At 38.5% G+C, this 17,692-nt stretch overlaps 1 protein-coding gene and 1 non-coding gene across 2 annotated transcripts in view; both read left to right on the top strand.

Moving 5' to 3' along the window:
- The first annotated feature begins 721 nt into the window (after nt 1-721).
- Nucleotides 722-795, top strand: TRNAS-AGA (transfer RNA serine (anticodon AGA)). Its single transcript has one exon. It is a non-coding gene; the product is annotated as a tRNA-Ser (tRNA).
- A 13,082-nt stretch (nt 796-13,877) lies between these two features.
- The window catches only part of PLCXD3 (phosphatidylinositol specific phospholipase C X domain containing 3), a 154,749-nt gene continuing 150,934 nt past the window's right edge, over nt 13,878-17,692 (top strand). Inside the window, exon 1 of the mRNA XM_011000771.3 lies at nt 13,878-14,390. Coding sequence (XP_010999073.1) covers nt 14,288-14,390 — 103 coding nt within the window. The 5' untranslated portion in view covers nt 13,878-14,287. The remainder of the gene's footprint in view (nt 14,391-17,692) is intronic.

Here is a 17,692-nt window from a genome sequence, read left to right as displayed (position 1 = left end):
CAAGACTCCTTCTTTTTGTTTTCTTTGAGTGGAGGAATCTAGAGCGTCCTGTTTTCTTTTTATTGTCTTGGTTGAAAAGAACATAGGGCCAACAACAGGAAATAACGTCTATTTTAAAAGACACAGACCGCTGACAAGCAGTCAACGCCTTGGCTAGTATTAATTCAGGGTAACTTTTGTTTTTCCCTCTCTTGCATTTCTCCCACTCCCTACACAGGCACATTTTTTTCTTCAAAGTTAAAGGCAACCACATGAATGTTTTCTCCTTTCTCTTTAAGAACTGATTCTAGAATTTACTCAAGGATCAGCCCACACTAGCAACAGAACTGAAGGGTTATGGGCCTGCTTCTGTTCTCGCAACAGCAGGGAAAAACGTGGTTGAGTTGGTGGGCAGAATTCTCCTGAAAGAAGAATTCGTTAAAATCAAAACTTCTCAGAGAAAGTAATGGCATTGTAAAAAGTGGTATTAGTTAGTTGAAAATATTTACAGAGCACTTAATGGACAGCATATGTACAGTTTTCTCTAAGCTTTATCCTGCTTGTCTTTGGAGAGGAGAGTGAAAAATGTTATTTTCTAAGTTGTCTTGGGTTAAAACTCTTATCGATTACAGAAATATTAGAGACATTGTTAGTAGAGTAGATATGTTTTCAAAGGAATGAAAACTTTATTCACTACTGAGAAGTGTATGCTCAAAAGCCAACATTGGGCGGTGGGGGGTGGGGAGTGGTATAGCTTAGTGGTAGAGCGTGTGCTTAGAATGCATGAGGTCCGGGGTTCAATTCCCAGTACCTCCATTTAAAAGTCAATCAATCAATCAATCAAATCATCTCTCCCCCCAAAAAAGCTAGAAAAATAATCCAATACTACATCTGTCTTCTTCCGTACAGCATCTTTAAATCTCTCTCTTTCTCCTCTACTTCTGTCTTCCTTCTCTGATTCTAACACTCCTGTACTCCTGCCTCCCTCTTGTAAGGACTCTTATAATTCCATTGGGCCCATCCAGATAACTCAGGATAATCTCCTCACCTCAAAGTCCTTAACATATTTACATCTGCAAAGTCCCTTTTGCTATGTAAGGAAATATAAGCACAGGTTTCAGGGATTAGGAGGTGAATAACTGAGGAAACCATTATCCTGTCTACCACATATGCCAGTTGCTAAACTGTTTCTCCTTGGTGACAAACTCACTTTTCTACTTCTCTGATTTGAGATAATGGGACTTTGCAAACTATATTTCTGCTTTAGTAGCTGGTTCTCTGTTAGGTTATGCCCATAGGGGGCATTAAAGGATATTGGGAGGCAGGAAGAGGAAGGGACTGAATTCTTTCTGTCTAGCTTGATGCTCTTACTGGCATTACTCCAGCAATGGATGGTCCTCACTGGCATCAGCAGATGGTGCAGATCCTGACTTTTTTCCACATCCTCAGAATGGCCACATTTTCAGAATCAGTCTCATTCCCCTCAGACGACTCACATAAGCTGGGCAATGGACCTCTGCAGAGGTTCAAATCTCTACTCATTAGAGCCACTGCTCCAAGCACCTGGGTTCTCTGATAACCTCAAATTATTTTCTTTGTCTCTCCAACCCTAGAGATGACAGCAGCTTCTTGCAATAATTACTATACTGTTCATTTTTAGATTTTTCAGTTCTCCAACATCTGTTTAAACCACTTCCCTACATTAAAATCTCTTGGTTGAAATACTTAATATACTTTTGGTTCCCTGATACATTTGACTATGATCAGTTTTTCAAACCTCCTAACAAATGGATACAAAATTAAAGAGTGATAATAACTTTAGAAGAAATGAATAGGAGGAGCTGCGATTCCCTCTTCCTGAAATGATCTCAAGCCTGTCTGTTGCTTGTTGCTTTGCAGGAAACATTATGGTACGGAAAGAAAAGTCTGTCTTCCTAACAAAACGTTTCACACAATGATAAGTTCAAAATTTTCTTCTTAATTTGAAGCAACCAAAATCCAAAAGACATTCACATTGCTTTTGTTTTTGTTTTTGTTTTGTTGAAACAGATACATCATTTAAAGGAACACAATACAGGATTACTAGAAAATCTTAATCCATATTAAAGCTAAAACTGTGCACTCACACACATACACACACACAGAAACCGGTTTAGTTTGGCCAAATTTAATTCAATACTTATGTAACTTTTAATACCTGTTGTTTAATAGTCCACCTGAGTGATTATCTTAATAAAATGTCATAGGCACACTTGTGTGTGTGCACATATATGAAAGAGAGAGATAAATTTACAAGTTATATAGTCTTACAGCCTTCAAATAAGCTGCCAAAGGAAACAATTCATTTGAATTTCTAGATGTGTGCCACAGTGAAACCACAATCACAATGTATGACCTTATTTATTACATGTTTGAGCATCATTTAGATTACACTCTTGCCAAAGATAAATGCTCTCGACATAAAATGGTAATGTTCAATCACAGAAATGTGATCTTAATCCTGTTTAAATCTGCTTTTTCTACTCTGACATTAATTAGCAACCCAGAGCCCCTTCTAAACCTCCACATCCAGTCTTTGAAGAGGTTATTCATCAGATAGGAATGATGTTTGTCTAGGAGTGCACTTCTCTTAATGGACTTAATATCATTATTTTTAAAATGTCCAGATCCTAACTGCGCTGCCCTTTCCCCCCAGCCCCTGCTCAACTTCAATGGCTCGTATAGCTCTTTAAGGTCACTGAGATACTGGGAGGAGGTGATGTGATATAAATCTACCAGAAGTCACAACAATCAAGCACATATGCAGTAAAAAGACAACACCTTAGTAGCTTACAGTGAAAAAGGATATGAAAACGAATTTATGTATATTCATGTATGACTGAAGCATTGTGCTGTACACCAGGAATTGACACAATATTGTAAACTGACTATACTTCAATTTAAAAAAAGTAACAAAAAATTCCTTGGGAAAAAAAAAAGACAACATCTTAGGGACTGGGTAGGAGGAGTTGGGGACATAGAGCAAGTCACACTGAAGGTTACCATATGTCTAAAGGTGGGTTGCATGAACAATGGAATTCAAAGGGAAAAATAATTCCCATAAGGAAAAACGGAAGTGGTGTGTGTGTATGTGTGTGTATGTGGGTGGATGATATTCTTACTTTCCAATCTGAAGTCTAGTGCTAGTAGTAAGAAACCTAAGGACTGTTACAAAGGTTCAGGTGTGTAGATTCTTTCCCACTGGCTGCTTCCTGAGTCATGCCCATCCTTCGGCTGTACGCTTAAAGTATGGACCTCAGGGTTAACAGAGAGCTTTCCCTACCCTAAGAGAGGCTTGTTTACTGAGAATTTAATGGGCTCTTATGACAAAATTAGCTATGCCATTGTCTAATATGCTGAGCCACCACAGAAATGATTTAACAGTCTGAATTATTGTACAATATAAGAGATTCATAATGTATGTTAGTTAGAAAAGAAAGGAGAGGTTCTATGGAAAAAATATTAATTTTAATTTGAAAATATATAAGTAAGGGCAAGGACTATCCTTGGAGTTTAAGTTCTAAAGGAATAATATCAAACTTAAAAATATCTGGATTAAAAAGAGGAACAAAGGAAGAATCAAATGACAGAAGAATAAAACTCACTTATAAAACCAGAAGTTAACACAACATGATAAACTATACTTAAAAATGAAACAAAACAAAACTATGGACGAAGTTCTAACTGGCAACCCTGGTACTAGGCCTAGACTCCTATATGCCCTTCCCCTTAATGTCCCAGGAGAGTGAGCATGGAAAAAGCAAAGTTATTGGAATAACACATGCTAAGGAGTATACAAAGGTTATGGTTGTGGAGAGGAGATTCAAAGATGCTTAGTACATCAGCAAAAGAAAGGCGTGGGATCTGGATACACTGAGCCAAGTGACAAATCAATTCGAATGGATATATATTTAATAATCAGAAATTTGCATTTCTCTGATGACTTAACTCAAAGTTCAAGCCTAAAGTGGGAGCCTTGTGCACTTATGGGTTAATGCATCTTAATCCTCATGTGAAGATATAACAAAATCATGTACATAATATGTTGCTTATCCCAGGGTCTACAGATGTACTGAGGATGGAGCAACTGTACCTAAGTTTATTAGCGTGCCCTCCCTCTTCCTTGGAAGTGATTTTCAGATAATGTATGGTAGGGAGTCTGAATCACTGAGTGAAACATGGCTGATTAATTTCTCTATTAATTATTATGTCAGATAAAGCTATGTTTTCCAACACTATTTTAAAACTATATAAAAATTTTTAAGTGCTAATTTCCACCCTCTTGTGGCCTGGCATATGCCCCTGGGAATTAAACAAAAATTGACTACTTGGGTGTAATTTCTGTGGAAACGATATATACTGCCAAAATATCTAAATTAAAAAACAAGCTTCCTGATCCAGGCAAAACATCTGAATAATTGAATGAATCACCCCATTTTCATCTGGGTGTTGTGTTAGAGGGTTGCTTTAGGCACAACTACACAATAGAAAGTGAAGTGGAAAGGAACAACCTAATTAGTGTTGTCAAATAAACAAGTCTAGAGATGCCAAATTTGGTATTTTGATCCAAATTAATCAGTCAAATTTTCTACAGTAACTGTGTTAACTGAATAATTTCCAAATTCCATCTAACTTTTGTTTTTGCTTTTCTCATTGTCTTTCCCTGCTTTCATCCTATGATGGTTTCTGCTCTTCTCCTTCTTGGTTCATTGTTTGCAGTACAGATTATACAGACGTGTCTCTAGGCTAATCTTAAAATGGCTAATACTTATCAGTGACAGATATGTAAAATTATCCTTTGTTTGTCCAACACCATTGCATCATATTACTAATTAGCTGACCTGCCAATATTTGCTTCATATGAAATCTGTTTGCATAATTTCTAAATTGCTTATAATGTATTTCAATTGCTCCTATAACCATTAACTTCAGCAAATGTCCTACCATCAAATCACACCACTAAATACATTGCAGGTGGAAACGTGCTTATTTAACATTGCCTATCATTTCCAACAGCTATTTTGTATAGTTTATTTTAAAATCGTTTTTTAATGAGGTGAAGGCCTCCCAATCCCCTTTAGAGTCATTGTAATGAGCTACAGTCATTTCAAACCCATTCTTTTCAAATGCTGTATTTTCCAAACCCTGTGTCTCTTAGGTATAAGAAGGGAGCTGCATTTCAGCTTTTTTAATATTTGTGAAGAAAATAAGAGTAGCTTGAAAAATTATAATGTATTTTTTAATCTCACTAATCAAATTTAATAATTAGGAATAATGAGTAATATATTGCAGAAGATTATACAAACAATTGTCATGTACGAAGAACTTAGGTTTTATAATTACACAAAGTATATGATAATGCTGGGTTATAATTTCTTTGCTATAAATTATTTTAAATGCAAAATAACTTAACTGTTATTACCCAGTGAATACTGAGACATTCTTCCTCTGTTTCTTAATAGTCCGTAGGTGGCCACATTACTCAGCCATAACTTTAAATATTTTCATTTTTGACTTTCTACACAATCAAGATTAGTCTTATGACCCTTTGTGTCTGCAGATGAGCATGATTTACTTTGAGAAGTGTGCCATTTTTCAGTGCCCTGACCACATGGGTTTTCTGCCAAACCCATTAATTTTTAGGTTGCATTCTTACTAATTTTTTTGTTTTAGGAAGGTGGCTCTGCAATTCCCTCATCCCACAATGATATTTATGTGTGGGTGCCCTCTTGAATTGTATTTTCTTAATTCCTATTCTCTTCCATGTGCTTCACAAACCTGAATCACTAGGCCAGGGAAATAAGGCATCTAGGCATTTTCAGTCTCCTTTTGGAACTTTTTGTCAGTTGCTAGGTGACTTGTAACAGATTTTGGCATTCATCTCTTCTGGGTCCACAATTGTCTTTGCTGGGCCAGGAAAGCAGCTCCTTAGCCATCTTGCACTAATGATAATTTGTTCTTATTTGACATAGTATAAACTTTGTAACATTTCCTGCAGGGTGTTTAAGGACAAGTTTATTTACAAGCTCTTTATATAAACTTTCAAAGATACTGTGGCCATTTAGCACTCAGTATAAATATTAGATAATTATTTAATAGAATGCATTTCTGTATTTTAGAAATTTGTTATTTTGCTACAGTAACTGTAAAAAATTCTTTATATATATTGGCAGAAATCTCTGAAAATGTATTCTTAGTATTTTTGTCAAATATTATTTTTCAAACTATATTTTATATATAATTATTAATTATATAATTATTTTGTATATAGTTATATGCAGTAATTAAGTAAAATTATACTATTGCCTATATGGGAAAGTAACAAAATATTCTGTCTTATATAAATGTGGAACACAATAAGATAATTTAGCAGTCATTTGGGCACTTCATGTATAGTGGACAAAATGAGACCTATGTATTAGGCTTGACATTTTTTTATTAGAAACGTATGCATTTTCTTCTGCTTTTAAAAAAAAAGACCAACATTTGGATAAAAAATACACAAACTTCAGTCAATTTAAAAGAGAAAGATTTTAGAGTATAAAGAATAAATGCAATGATTACAACACATATAGATTCAAGGAAATTAATTTTCAACAGTGTATACAGATAGTAATTAGACAACCAGAGGGTGTGCTTCCCTTTAATTTAGGATAGTCTATGTTTGTAAAGTTTTAATTTTACTACAATTTCCCTGCAAGTTGTATATAAGGAAATACAACATCCCCACAACATATATATATATTATATATATATGTATATATATACATAATATGTGTGTGTGTGCTTCTGTACATACAACTTGAGTTAAATAGGAGAATTTAAATCATCCCATTTATTTTGTATCTAGGTTACTAATAAGAGAGTTGGGAAAAATATTAGTTCATTCAATCATTAGTGATTTCTAAAATCTGAATTGACTGGTTGATTGACTATATTATATAATTAATTTAATATATCAAAGTATTATGGATTAAATATTATCATATATGAAATTTACTTTAAAACCATTCACTTTGGAAGAGAAGTGTGAAAAAATAAAAATTCCCATGAGCTGATAATTATTGAGTGTGAGTGAAGAGCATGGGAAATTTTATTAACTGTTCTCTCCACATTTGCAACAGTGTGAAATTTTTCATGGTAAAATGTTTTAACAGACACCAAGTCAGAAGATAACTGTGGCTGTAAACTATGAAAAAAAATTTGTTACTTACCACCAGGACAGTGTAGTCACAGCTTTGCAACAGCCGGCCATGATAAACTCACACCCAGAGCAAATTATGAATCTCTTCATGTTCAGCACTAGAGTTGTGGACGGCTACCCCGAGCGAACATAGTTCATGGCTTAGAAGCACGATCCCCTAAATTCATGCATTTGTTAAGACAAATGCAGGATTTGGGCAAAGATGAGGTCTTAAATGATGCTAGACTGGTGGTCAGAAAAATGCATAAGTACAAAGCGTCACTGTCTCTAATTCTTGTTTTCCAAAGCTGAGCATTGCTTAGAGCTCCCTGAACAGCCAGATAGTTGTCCTGCCTCTTACACTGTGTCCAGATTCCTGACACTATCTTCCACAGCTGATCTGCAGTTCTAGGACTAGGGCTAGACTGAAAGCTCATTATCTGACATTTCTTCTCAGAATCTCTTTCTCTAACATGTTAGTGGTGTCCCACAGTACTACCTTTGCCTGTCAGACAGCCCTAGATATAGATGAATGCCTTTGGGGTTTGCAAGAAGAGACTGGAAAGAAATGCAAATTGAGTGAGTTATTCTGCAACAGGGATTATCATTGCTTCTGTATACCTTAGGAACTATTACGGGAATGGCAGGAGGATACAAATGGTTTTGCAGGGCATACCTGTGCAAGAACACTCATGAGCTTGCACATGCAGGCATACAATTTGCTTTATTGCATCAGTCTGTTCATGCCATAAAATGTAGGTGAAAATCTTATTGGTGGGGAGTACATGTCAAAGTTGGATATGACATCTATCATTTGCAAAGGTCTACTAAACTAGAACTCTTGGAGCTCCAAATAAATTAGATTGCACTGTGTCCTTTTACTTATTGGCAGGAAAGAGAAAAATAGTCCCTGACATCTAGGGATTCTGGTATTATCAGCCAGGCCCTGGTGTTCACCTGTTGAACGTAAGTACATTCATAGAACATCAACATTAGACAAGGTCATTCCGTGACCTTGAGCAATATCAACAAAAAAGAACATGAGCCTTCTGTAATCACATCTGAAAATATACAAAACATTAATATTGTCCATTCCACAAAAAATGATCTGATATGCCTTACTCTAATGAGTGACTCCTGCTTCTTAACTTATTATTAGCTCTAGTCTTAGTCTAGTCTCTTCTCCTTGATAAGATTTATCAAGATACTCATTGAATTACCACCCCATCACTTCCTGACAGAATCCAAATCAAAGCAAAGCCCCACTTTCTTAAATCCTCCCTCAAATCACCTAACATAAGAGCAAGTCCTATAATAAGTTCTTTCTAACACCCTCTTACTGATATGTCCCAGGGTTCCCATAAGGTGTATTCTTCCTTGCTGCAAAAAGTGATAAATCCAATTTGTATAATTTCAGGTGTTCCTGGCAATCATTGACTGGAGGATGAACTATTACTAAAGGGTTATAATGGGAACTTTATAATTGATAAAACAAGTGTGGCTCTTCTCTCCAACAGGGTCATTGGCTATTAGTTTTTAAAATTGTGATTAAAATACACATAACACAAAATTTACCATCTTAACTATTTTTAAGCATATGATTCAATGGCATTAAGTACATTTACATTATTGTGCAACTACTACCACTATCTATCCATCTCCAGAACTTATCACAATCCTAAATGGAACCTCTGCATCCGTCCTCATTCTCCACTCTCCCAGCCCCTGATACCACTGTCCTACTTTCTGTCACTATGAATTTCATTATTTTAGGTACTTTACATAAGTGGAATCAGAGAATGTTTGTCTTTTTATATCTTAGTTATTTCATTTAGCATAATGTCTTCAGAGTTCATCCATGTTGTAGCAGGTACCAAAATTTTCCTCCTATTTAAGGCTGAATAATATTCCATTGTATGATTATACCACTTTATCCATTTATCTTTCAATGGATATTTGTGTTGTTTCTACCTTTTTGCAATTGTGGATAATGCTACTATGAACACTGGTATACTTATGGTCACAATTTTTAAATTCTTTTTAAAATTTTTCATATATTTATTTTTATTGGGGGAGGTAACTAGATTCATTTGTTTATTTTTAGAGGAGGTACTGGGGATTGAACCCAGGACCTTGTGCATGCTAAGCATGCACTCTACTACTTGAGCTATACCATCCCCCTCATAATTTTTTTTTTTAGCAATGAGAAGTAGAATGGTTCCAGGATTTTTCTGATTCTGCATATAGACCTAAAGCAGTCTCCCTCTTTCTTCCCAGGCTACCCTCCACTCCCAGCAATCCTCATGCTCTGAGAAATCAAACATTTTGCTAGTGATGACCCCTGGAAATATAGAATAATATACCATGTTATTTCCAAGTGTGATCATTAACTTTACCAAGATAGCAATAAGGATGGAAAGAATTAGAAGAGACAGTATAAAGAGGTGAAACAATTCTGAAACAATTTTTCTTTCAAAATATATTTTCAAAACTGAGTTATAAGTCTTTTGCTATGTAGTGAAATACTAAAAAATTGGCATGCTAAAGGAGTGCCTTTGACATTGAAGTGAGAGATAAAGCTAAATCATTTATTTATTCAGCCATTAAGCTATCATTTGCCACTTTCACCTAAACTCAGTGAGTTCAGGGACTTGCTGCTCTATCTTCTCTCTGGGACAGAGCACATAATAGACACTCAATAAATATTTATGAAATAAGTAAGTAAATGAATGATTATAATGAGTCCTTATGTCTTTAGGCATTGTAAGAGGCATTATAAGTATCAGATAACACCATCTCAGTCCACATAATGCTTTAAAGCTAGCTAGGGAATTAGAAACACACTACAAGTTAGCTATAAACAAACTTTAATGGGTGTGCAGAAAAAGGAAAGATTACTACTACTTTCGGATAGTAACAGAGGCTTCAAAAATGAATCAGTTTGAATTGAAAGAATTTTAACAGGTGAAAGCACGGAAGTGTAGAGTTAATAGCATGAACAAAGGCATAGTGGTAGCAAGAAGTGTAAGAATAAACTACAGTTTATTGAGCCTCCATTCTGTTCAATAAACTTCAAGTTCTTCACTTCATTTAAGCTTCATAGCGCCTTCCATTTTCCCACCCCCAGGAGGAAATAATTATTCTTCATGCTCCAGTTAAGGAAATCAAGAAACACATAGTAATTAACTGGGAAAACCTGAATTTGAATCCAGGCCTTCAGATCCCATAGCCTGTGATTCCAACCACTAGACTGTATTTAGTACTAATTAGCTTATTTGGGGCTGGCATATAAGGTGTGGATGTAGGGAAAAAGAAGAGGGGCACAAATGAAGACTCTGCAGGGTCAAAATGGTGGATGGAAGTGGAAGTTGTCACTTTTTTTTCTACTTTGAATTTAAGTGTAAAAAGCATTTTTATATGTTTAAAATACAGTAAAGTTCTTTTGATGGAATATCTAGGTAGAGGTTGTAGATAATAATAAAAAAAGCATTGATTAATAGTAGTTTTTACAAAGATTCTTTATTGTCATTTTGTATGTATTTTCTTTAAGTCTGACTCTACAAATACATATTTCTGAACATCATGTTTTTTAATGATTTGGCTAATTGTTTTAAACAGAGCTCATCTTTTAAAATATCATCCAGCTGAAATGTGTTCTAATGTTTTCTGATCTGTAAGAATCCTTTTTTTAGAACATGAGTCAACATCAATTTAATTGAAAAATATAAAACATATATATCTCTAAAAATTGAGAAATATTATGAACTAATAAAAGAAAATACATAGTAAAGAGCCATGCATTTTCAAGAGTGGAGGAGGATACGAAGGAAGGAAGGAAATGTTCCAAATGAGTAGCAATGTTTATAAACTGTATCTAGTGTGATTTTGATGGACAGCTGAGGATTACATGAATAAATTTTAATAGAAGGATGAAACCACTTCAACAAGTCATTCTCTTTCCCTTTATGCTTGAATTTTTTTATGGTTGGCTATTCTCAACACCACAATTAAAAATCACTAGTATTTTCTCATCTCTGTTGTAATGATAAAAATGTTGATCCATATCTTGAGTTCTCTGGATGGAGTAAAAATACTAAATATTTTCATTGTTTCTCTTGCTATTTCCAGCAGCTAAATGCATGAGAAATAATGGTGAAGGAAACAGAATCATAGAATAATAGAGTCAAAAAGGGAAATCAGTAACAAGTTCTAGTTTAGTTCACCAGTGGATGTGATGGCTAATTTTATGTGTCAACTTTGCAATGCTATGATGCCCAATAGTCTTGTCAAACACTAGCATAGATGTTGCTGTGCAGGTATTTCTGGATGTGATTGGCATATGTGATTATATGACTTTGAATAAAGCAGATTACTTTCTACAATGTGGGTGGGCCTTGTCCAATCAGTTGAAGGTCTTAAGAGCAGAGACTGAGGTTTCCTGAAGAAGAATTCTCTTCCAAGGCTGCAACAAGGAAATCCTACCTGAGTTCCCATCCTCCTGGCCTGCCTTTCAGATTTGCCAGCTCTCACAGTCACATGAGTCAATTCCTTAAAATAGATCTCTTTATATATCTATGTCTATATTTATGTCTATATTTCTGTGTCTCTGGAAAACCCTGACAGTGGGAAAACTAAAGCCTAGAGAGATTATATGATTTTCCTAATGTTGTTTAGTAAGCGGCGACCGAGCTATAATAAAAAGATGGGGGGACTGGGTCATAAAATTGCCTAAAATACTGATTAGCATTCGGAGAAAGAAATTCTGAATTATCCATTTTCAACATGGTCCTTGCTAGTGGACTGCATGCAGAGAAACGTAAAGTTTCATGAGAAACCAATACATTAAAAAATCTGAAATTCAAAGCAGATAAAACAGAGGGGAGATTGTTTGATTTACCAAAAGATAAAGTGTACCATTCTTTACAGAGGCAACTTACCTTAACATTTAAGGTGGTTTCATTTTTCAAAAATGCTCTGTAAACTTTCAGGGACACCTAAGTTTAACACAATTGAACAGGGCATGTTTTTAAAGTGTATCTTACTAAAAAAAAAAATCCCAAGATTCAATAATTATTTAATCTTCTTGAAAATGAATACTTTGTAAGGATAGAAATGGCGAAGAGAGGGAAATACACATATGTTGTTATCTCACTAAACACAAATCTCACATTTTGTTTGATACTTTGCTGATAACAAAGCTCTTTCATATGTACTCTTCCCTGGTAGTTTCACCACAAATATCTGAGTTACTATTACCATTGTTATGATGGAGATTACCAGCGCTGACAGAGACTAGAGGTCTTGCTTAAATGACTCAGAGACAGCAACTGATTCCTGGACCTGAGCTCTACTCATTACCCTGCACTGATGCCCACAGAGCACCAGTATTGGCCAGAAGGATGGTGTTTGTAGGTCTCTTGACCAAGAATCCCACAGTGAGCTAAATTGTCACCCTAATAGAAAGGATGCATGAGTTCTACTATGCTAACAGGAATATTAAGATTTACCTTGGGGAAAAAAAAAATCCCAGTACATCTCTTTCTCATTCTTTAAGATAACCTTACCATGACTTCTTGCAACTATGAATTGATTCTACAGGAGGATGGGAAATTTGATCACAACGAGAAGGCATTTTCTCTTCTCTCTCCATCTTTCCCACAGTGCTCCCTATTTGGAGTGAATATTCTTTGAGCTCTGCATCCTTGTACAATAAGCAGCCTTTAGTTTAGTTTAGTTTTTTTTTTTTTTTTAAGTCTTATATGGTTTACTGAAATGCAAAGGTTATTCCCATGTTTTACAGCTTTCTCCCCTACCTTGATTTTCATTTCCCCAACCTAATAGCGTTTACTTCAGGGAAAGGATTTATATATCACTGGGCAAGGAACAGGCACCTTTATTGCATCTACACTCACTGGGCTGCAAAGACCCCACACATTTTCAGTCCATTGCTTATCATTCCTGCTCAGGCCACCCCTGGACTCATCACATTTGTAAGACTTGATTTCTTTCCTCTTTCTCATCTGAGAGCAGGTGGACCAAGACAGTTCTTTGGAGGCTCGACAAGTGATTTCTCTTGAGGGAGGCACATTTCTAGAGTCTGCCAAGGAATGAAAATTCAGACAATGACATAGATCATTTTGAATGGTGCCAAATAAATTCCACTAAATGCTACTGGCAATAATTACAACATGCCACTAGGAAATATGGTAATTTTCTTCTAGCATCAGGCTTCAGTCTTGTCCTGAGAGCCACAAAAATGACAGAGAGAAGACATAAACAGCCTTCTCCATAGATACAGCATGGATTTCTCATAACAGGGAAATGAAGGGGTTGATGTGCTTCTTTACCTTGAAATGCCTAAAACAAGATGCCAGGGATTAAGTAGGAACCGCCTAGAACTTACTACTCTTTGCTGACAGCACACTTGTCAACTACTCCAAAAATTAGGCAAAGTGGTGAATAAGGACCACCATTTTGTTATAAGCAGGGCTCTGGGCCCCGACTGAGGAAAGACATAACCTGTTGTAGCTTAAAAAAGGAAAAAGCTCTTTGGTAAGAATGGAAAGTCCTGAGAGCCTGTATGAGAGTCTGCTCGCCGGGAGGCGATAGCATCCCAAAGTCTACCAGGATTTTAGGTTCATCCACAAGACTGTTTTTTATACAAAGAGGACAGTAAGTCACATCAAAGGGCCGAACAAGATCCTGGGCAAAGCAGCTGTGTGAACCAAGTTAAAAAAAAAAAAAGATAATAGAAAGCTAAGGAACGCTGCAGAAATGGCGAGAAAAGACAGAGACGCAAAGGAGGAATAAGACGGGAGGAGGGAGTCAGAGAGGGAGGGAAGAGAGGAGAAAGCTGAGCGCGGACGTCAGGAACAAAAGCTCCAGCGGAGTCTGGCGGAGGCACTAAGGGAGCATGGGGTGTTTTGAATAATTATTAAAATTAGCATGTGTCTGCGCCATCCTGTGGGTGTGGCGCACAGCGGAGTGTAAACTCTAGCGGGGCTGGAGCAAACATTGGATTAGCGGCAGCAGCTTGCCAGCCTGCCCGAGGAGTGAGGACCAGCGCGCGGCACGCCGACCTGCACGATGGCCTCGTCTCAAGGGAAGAACGAGCTGAAATTCGCCGACTGGATGGAAACTCTGCCGGAGAGCATCCACAGCATTCCCCTCACCAATTTAGCCATCCCAGGTAGGCGCGCAGAGGCTGCCGACGGGGCGCTCGGCGCCCGCTTCACCTGCCCCGCCCTACTTTATCTGCCACTAAGTGGTAACTTGCCTCGATGCCCGCGGTAGGGAAACTCGTCTCCAGGGGTGGGTCTCGGGCCAGGCAACTGCGTGCCTGGGAGCATCCGGCCTCCTGGCGTTTTCCAAATCTCTGGGGACTGTGGCGCGGGGAGTCAAGATGACTGCTTTTCCAATGGGCTTTTGAAGCAGGTTGTATGAGAAGGCTGGGGCAGGGGAAAGGCTTGGCTCTAGGATGGCCCCTCGCGCCCCTCTCCCACGGTTTTCCCCGAAGACTTGGGGCTGGGGGTGATTTCTGGGGCAGTGGGGTGATAGTGAGAGGTGAGCGCAAGCTGCTGTCCCAAGGGCTCGGCTCCGGCTCGTGGACCTCCGGACTCCATCCCTGTCACTGAATCAAGCTGATTTGGTGTATTTCTCGGTTAGAATCTGCCAGAGTCATTAATATTCGTCCCTAGTCTCCTTTAAAGAGACAAAGCGCTTCCCGAAGAGTGATGAAAGTTCAGGGACCGGCGGCGGCGTGATCGCTGCCCTTGACCTGGAGCTGAAGGGGAAGAGGGGCGGAGGGCGCCGTTTTCTGATCTGCGTGGCCCTAGAGGGCCTGGCTAGGTGGCCACCGTCTGGACTCTGGTCCAAGGGCTGTTAGCAATGTATAGCGCGCGGGTCAGGAAAGCAAACCCTCGTGGACCATGCATTTGTTGCTCGGGACAGAAGCCCGGCAGGGGAACCAGCGTGGGCAGCGGCAGAGGGGTGGAATTAACAGGCAAACCTTAGGGAAAAGATGATTGCGCCAGTGTCCAGGGAGGCTAGAAGGCAGGAAGCCTGGGCAAAGCGAGGAAGAGACTGGAGGGATCCAGAGGCTTCAGCATGGCGCGCACGGCTGGCACTAGAGGAGAAGGCTGGTTTCTGGGGCAGGAGCGCGCAGCAGACCCTAGTTCAGGTGTGCAGGAGGGAGGGTCGTTTCAGGGCAGTGTAATACGGTGACAGCTGGGGACACAGCTATACTTCGTTGACTTTTCACTTGGGCTGAAGCTGCAGATGCCTGACCCCTCCAGGACTCAACTGGAGGGCAAATTACGGATAGGTAGTCCACCCCCTGCCCCAGGTTGAGCCCGTTATCAAGTTTAACCTTCCGGTCTATCTCTCTAGATCTGCCCCCATCCAGCGCCCCCTCTCAGACACTGGGGGAAATCATAGTTTTTGAAACAATTTTTTTAAAAAGGAAAAGCCCCCTCCCTGCCAAATCCCAAGAGTCTCTAACCAGCAGCGCTGGAACTGATTAGTAACTCATATCAATGGCCATTAGTCAAGTGGATGTTTGGCGGTTATGGTAGCCACAGGCTGCACTCTGAGCACCAATCATGGAAGGGAAGGGTTTGTCTTCTCTTGCCCTTCTTCATGGGGTAGCTTCCCAAGAGCCCAAGTATCTCCAAGGAAAAGGACAACCTAGCTTCTCCACTCTGCACATACCCAGCTCCCAGGGTAAGCCTAGGGATTGCTCTTTTGAAGGAGATAATAGAAGGTACACAACTTTGTTGGCAAAATTCCACTCTCACTTCTATCCTCTTTTCTTCCTTCTTCTTCTTCTTTTTTTTTTAGACAGTTACTTTCACATGGTCTTACCTGAGCACTTATGCATACATAAAAGGTTCAGGGCAAGGCTTGGATGCCAGCCTTCTGATAGGTAACTCTCCAGAGACAAAGTGAGGTTTAAAAGCTAAGTTCACGTTGTGAGTTCTGAGGGATGGTGTGATACCATGTCTGAATCTATCTTACGTTTTTATCGTGCTTCACTTTTCATAGCCCTAGTATGTACCCCAAATCACATACTCCTTCCCCAAACCTTGTGAAGCAGGTAATGCTGGTATTATTAATTCTGCTTCACAGATGTAAAAATTACACCTCAGTGAAGGCAAATGACCTCATATCAGTTGAGTGATATGACCCCTAAAGTGGTTAGAAAGGATCCCCTAGGAATTTTGAAGGGAAGTGCTTTGGGGTTCATATCTGGCTGATTCAGCAGCAAGGAGCACTAATCAGGGTGAAAGGACGAGGAAATAGGCATTAGTAGGAACAGGGCAGTCTTACTTTTCTCCCCAAAGTAAAAAACTGAGGTCAGAGACTTTGATATCCTGGTAGTCCTACAGTAGAAACGTAATGATGATAGTACTGGATGCAGTGGGAATTTTCACTGCTTTCCCAGCCCCTCTTAGTATTACACTCAAAGTGGATCCCCTGCAAAGCCTTCCATTCTCACCCTTAAAACTTATGAGAAAAAAAAAAAAAAAACCTCACACATTTCACCAAATCTATACTCCTAAATTCCCCCATGATTCTGTAATGTAGGTTTGGCAGATCCATACATACAAATTCAGGTTTAAAAATGGGTTTGGAACCTTTCTGTATTACTCACTGTGAGAATTTTTGGAGGAAAGAAAGACATTCAAACTTCAATAGTCAGGGAAGACTAATTGGAGACTATTAAACACTAATGGAATAATTGCCTTAAAATCATGCTAATAGCTTCCTGGCTGCTCATGTTTACTTGTCCAGTTGCTACAGCTTGAATTAAGTAATTATCTCCACCATTTAAAACCACTCCTGATGCACCACCCAAGTGTTTCGATTTAAGGGAACTGCTGCTTGGTCATCCTCAAAGCTTCAGATTTTCTTAGGTGAAGCAACTGAGGAGTGAAGAGCTGCCTAATTAGCCACCCACTTGGGACAGCTGACTTGGATTACCCAGGGCTTGTGAAAAGAACGACTTGCAGATGTGTGATATTCCCCACCAGGTGTGCAGTTCTGACATCTTTAAACATTTCTCAAGTGTCTGCATCTTGAACACTTTCAGAGCCAACTCTCTCAGTGGCTGTTTTGCATTTAAATGGCCTCATGATTTGGTATTGACTGGCCTAAGGCATTAAGTTAGTAATTGCTATTAGTAGTTTTACCTTCATTTTATTTTTCAAAGGAATGGTACTGTCGGAACACACTGACAGTTCCTCAGATTTCAGTCTGACTTATCTTTTCTTCCTATCTCTGATAACACCGAGCTAAGTTTTCATTAATACATGTTTAACAATATCCGGGCATTTTGGATTACGAATGATGTGACCTCTCACCACAAACAGGTGAGAGAGGATAAACAGGGATGGAAGCAGGGAGACAAAGTATCAAATTCAGGTGAGGGTGAGTCCTGATGAATCTCTGGTGAGTCTGCTGAATTTATGGCATCTCTGCAGCCAAGTTCTA

Source organism: Camelus dromedarius, chromosome 3 (genome assembly GCF_036321535.1).
Source record: "Camelus dromedarius isolate mCamDro1 chromosome 3, mCamDro1.pat, whole genome shotgun sequence".
Classification (NCBI taxonomy): Eukaryota; Metazoa; Chordata; class Mammalia; order Artiodactyla; family Camelidae; genus Camelus; species Camelus dromedarius.
Note: the sequence above shows the minus strand (reverse complement) of the source record. Positions and strands in the feature narration are given on the sequence as shown.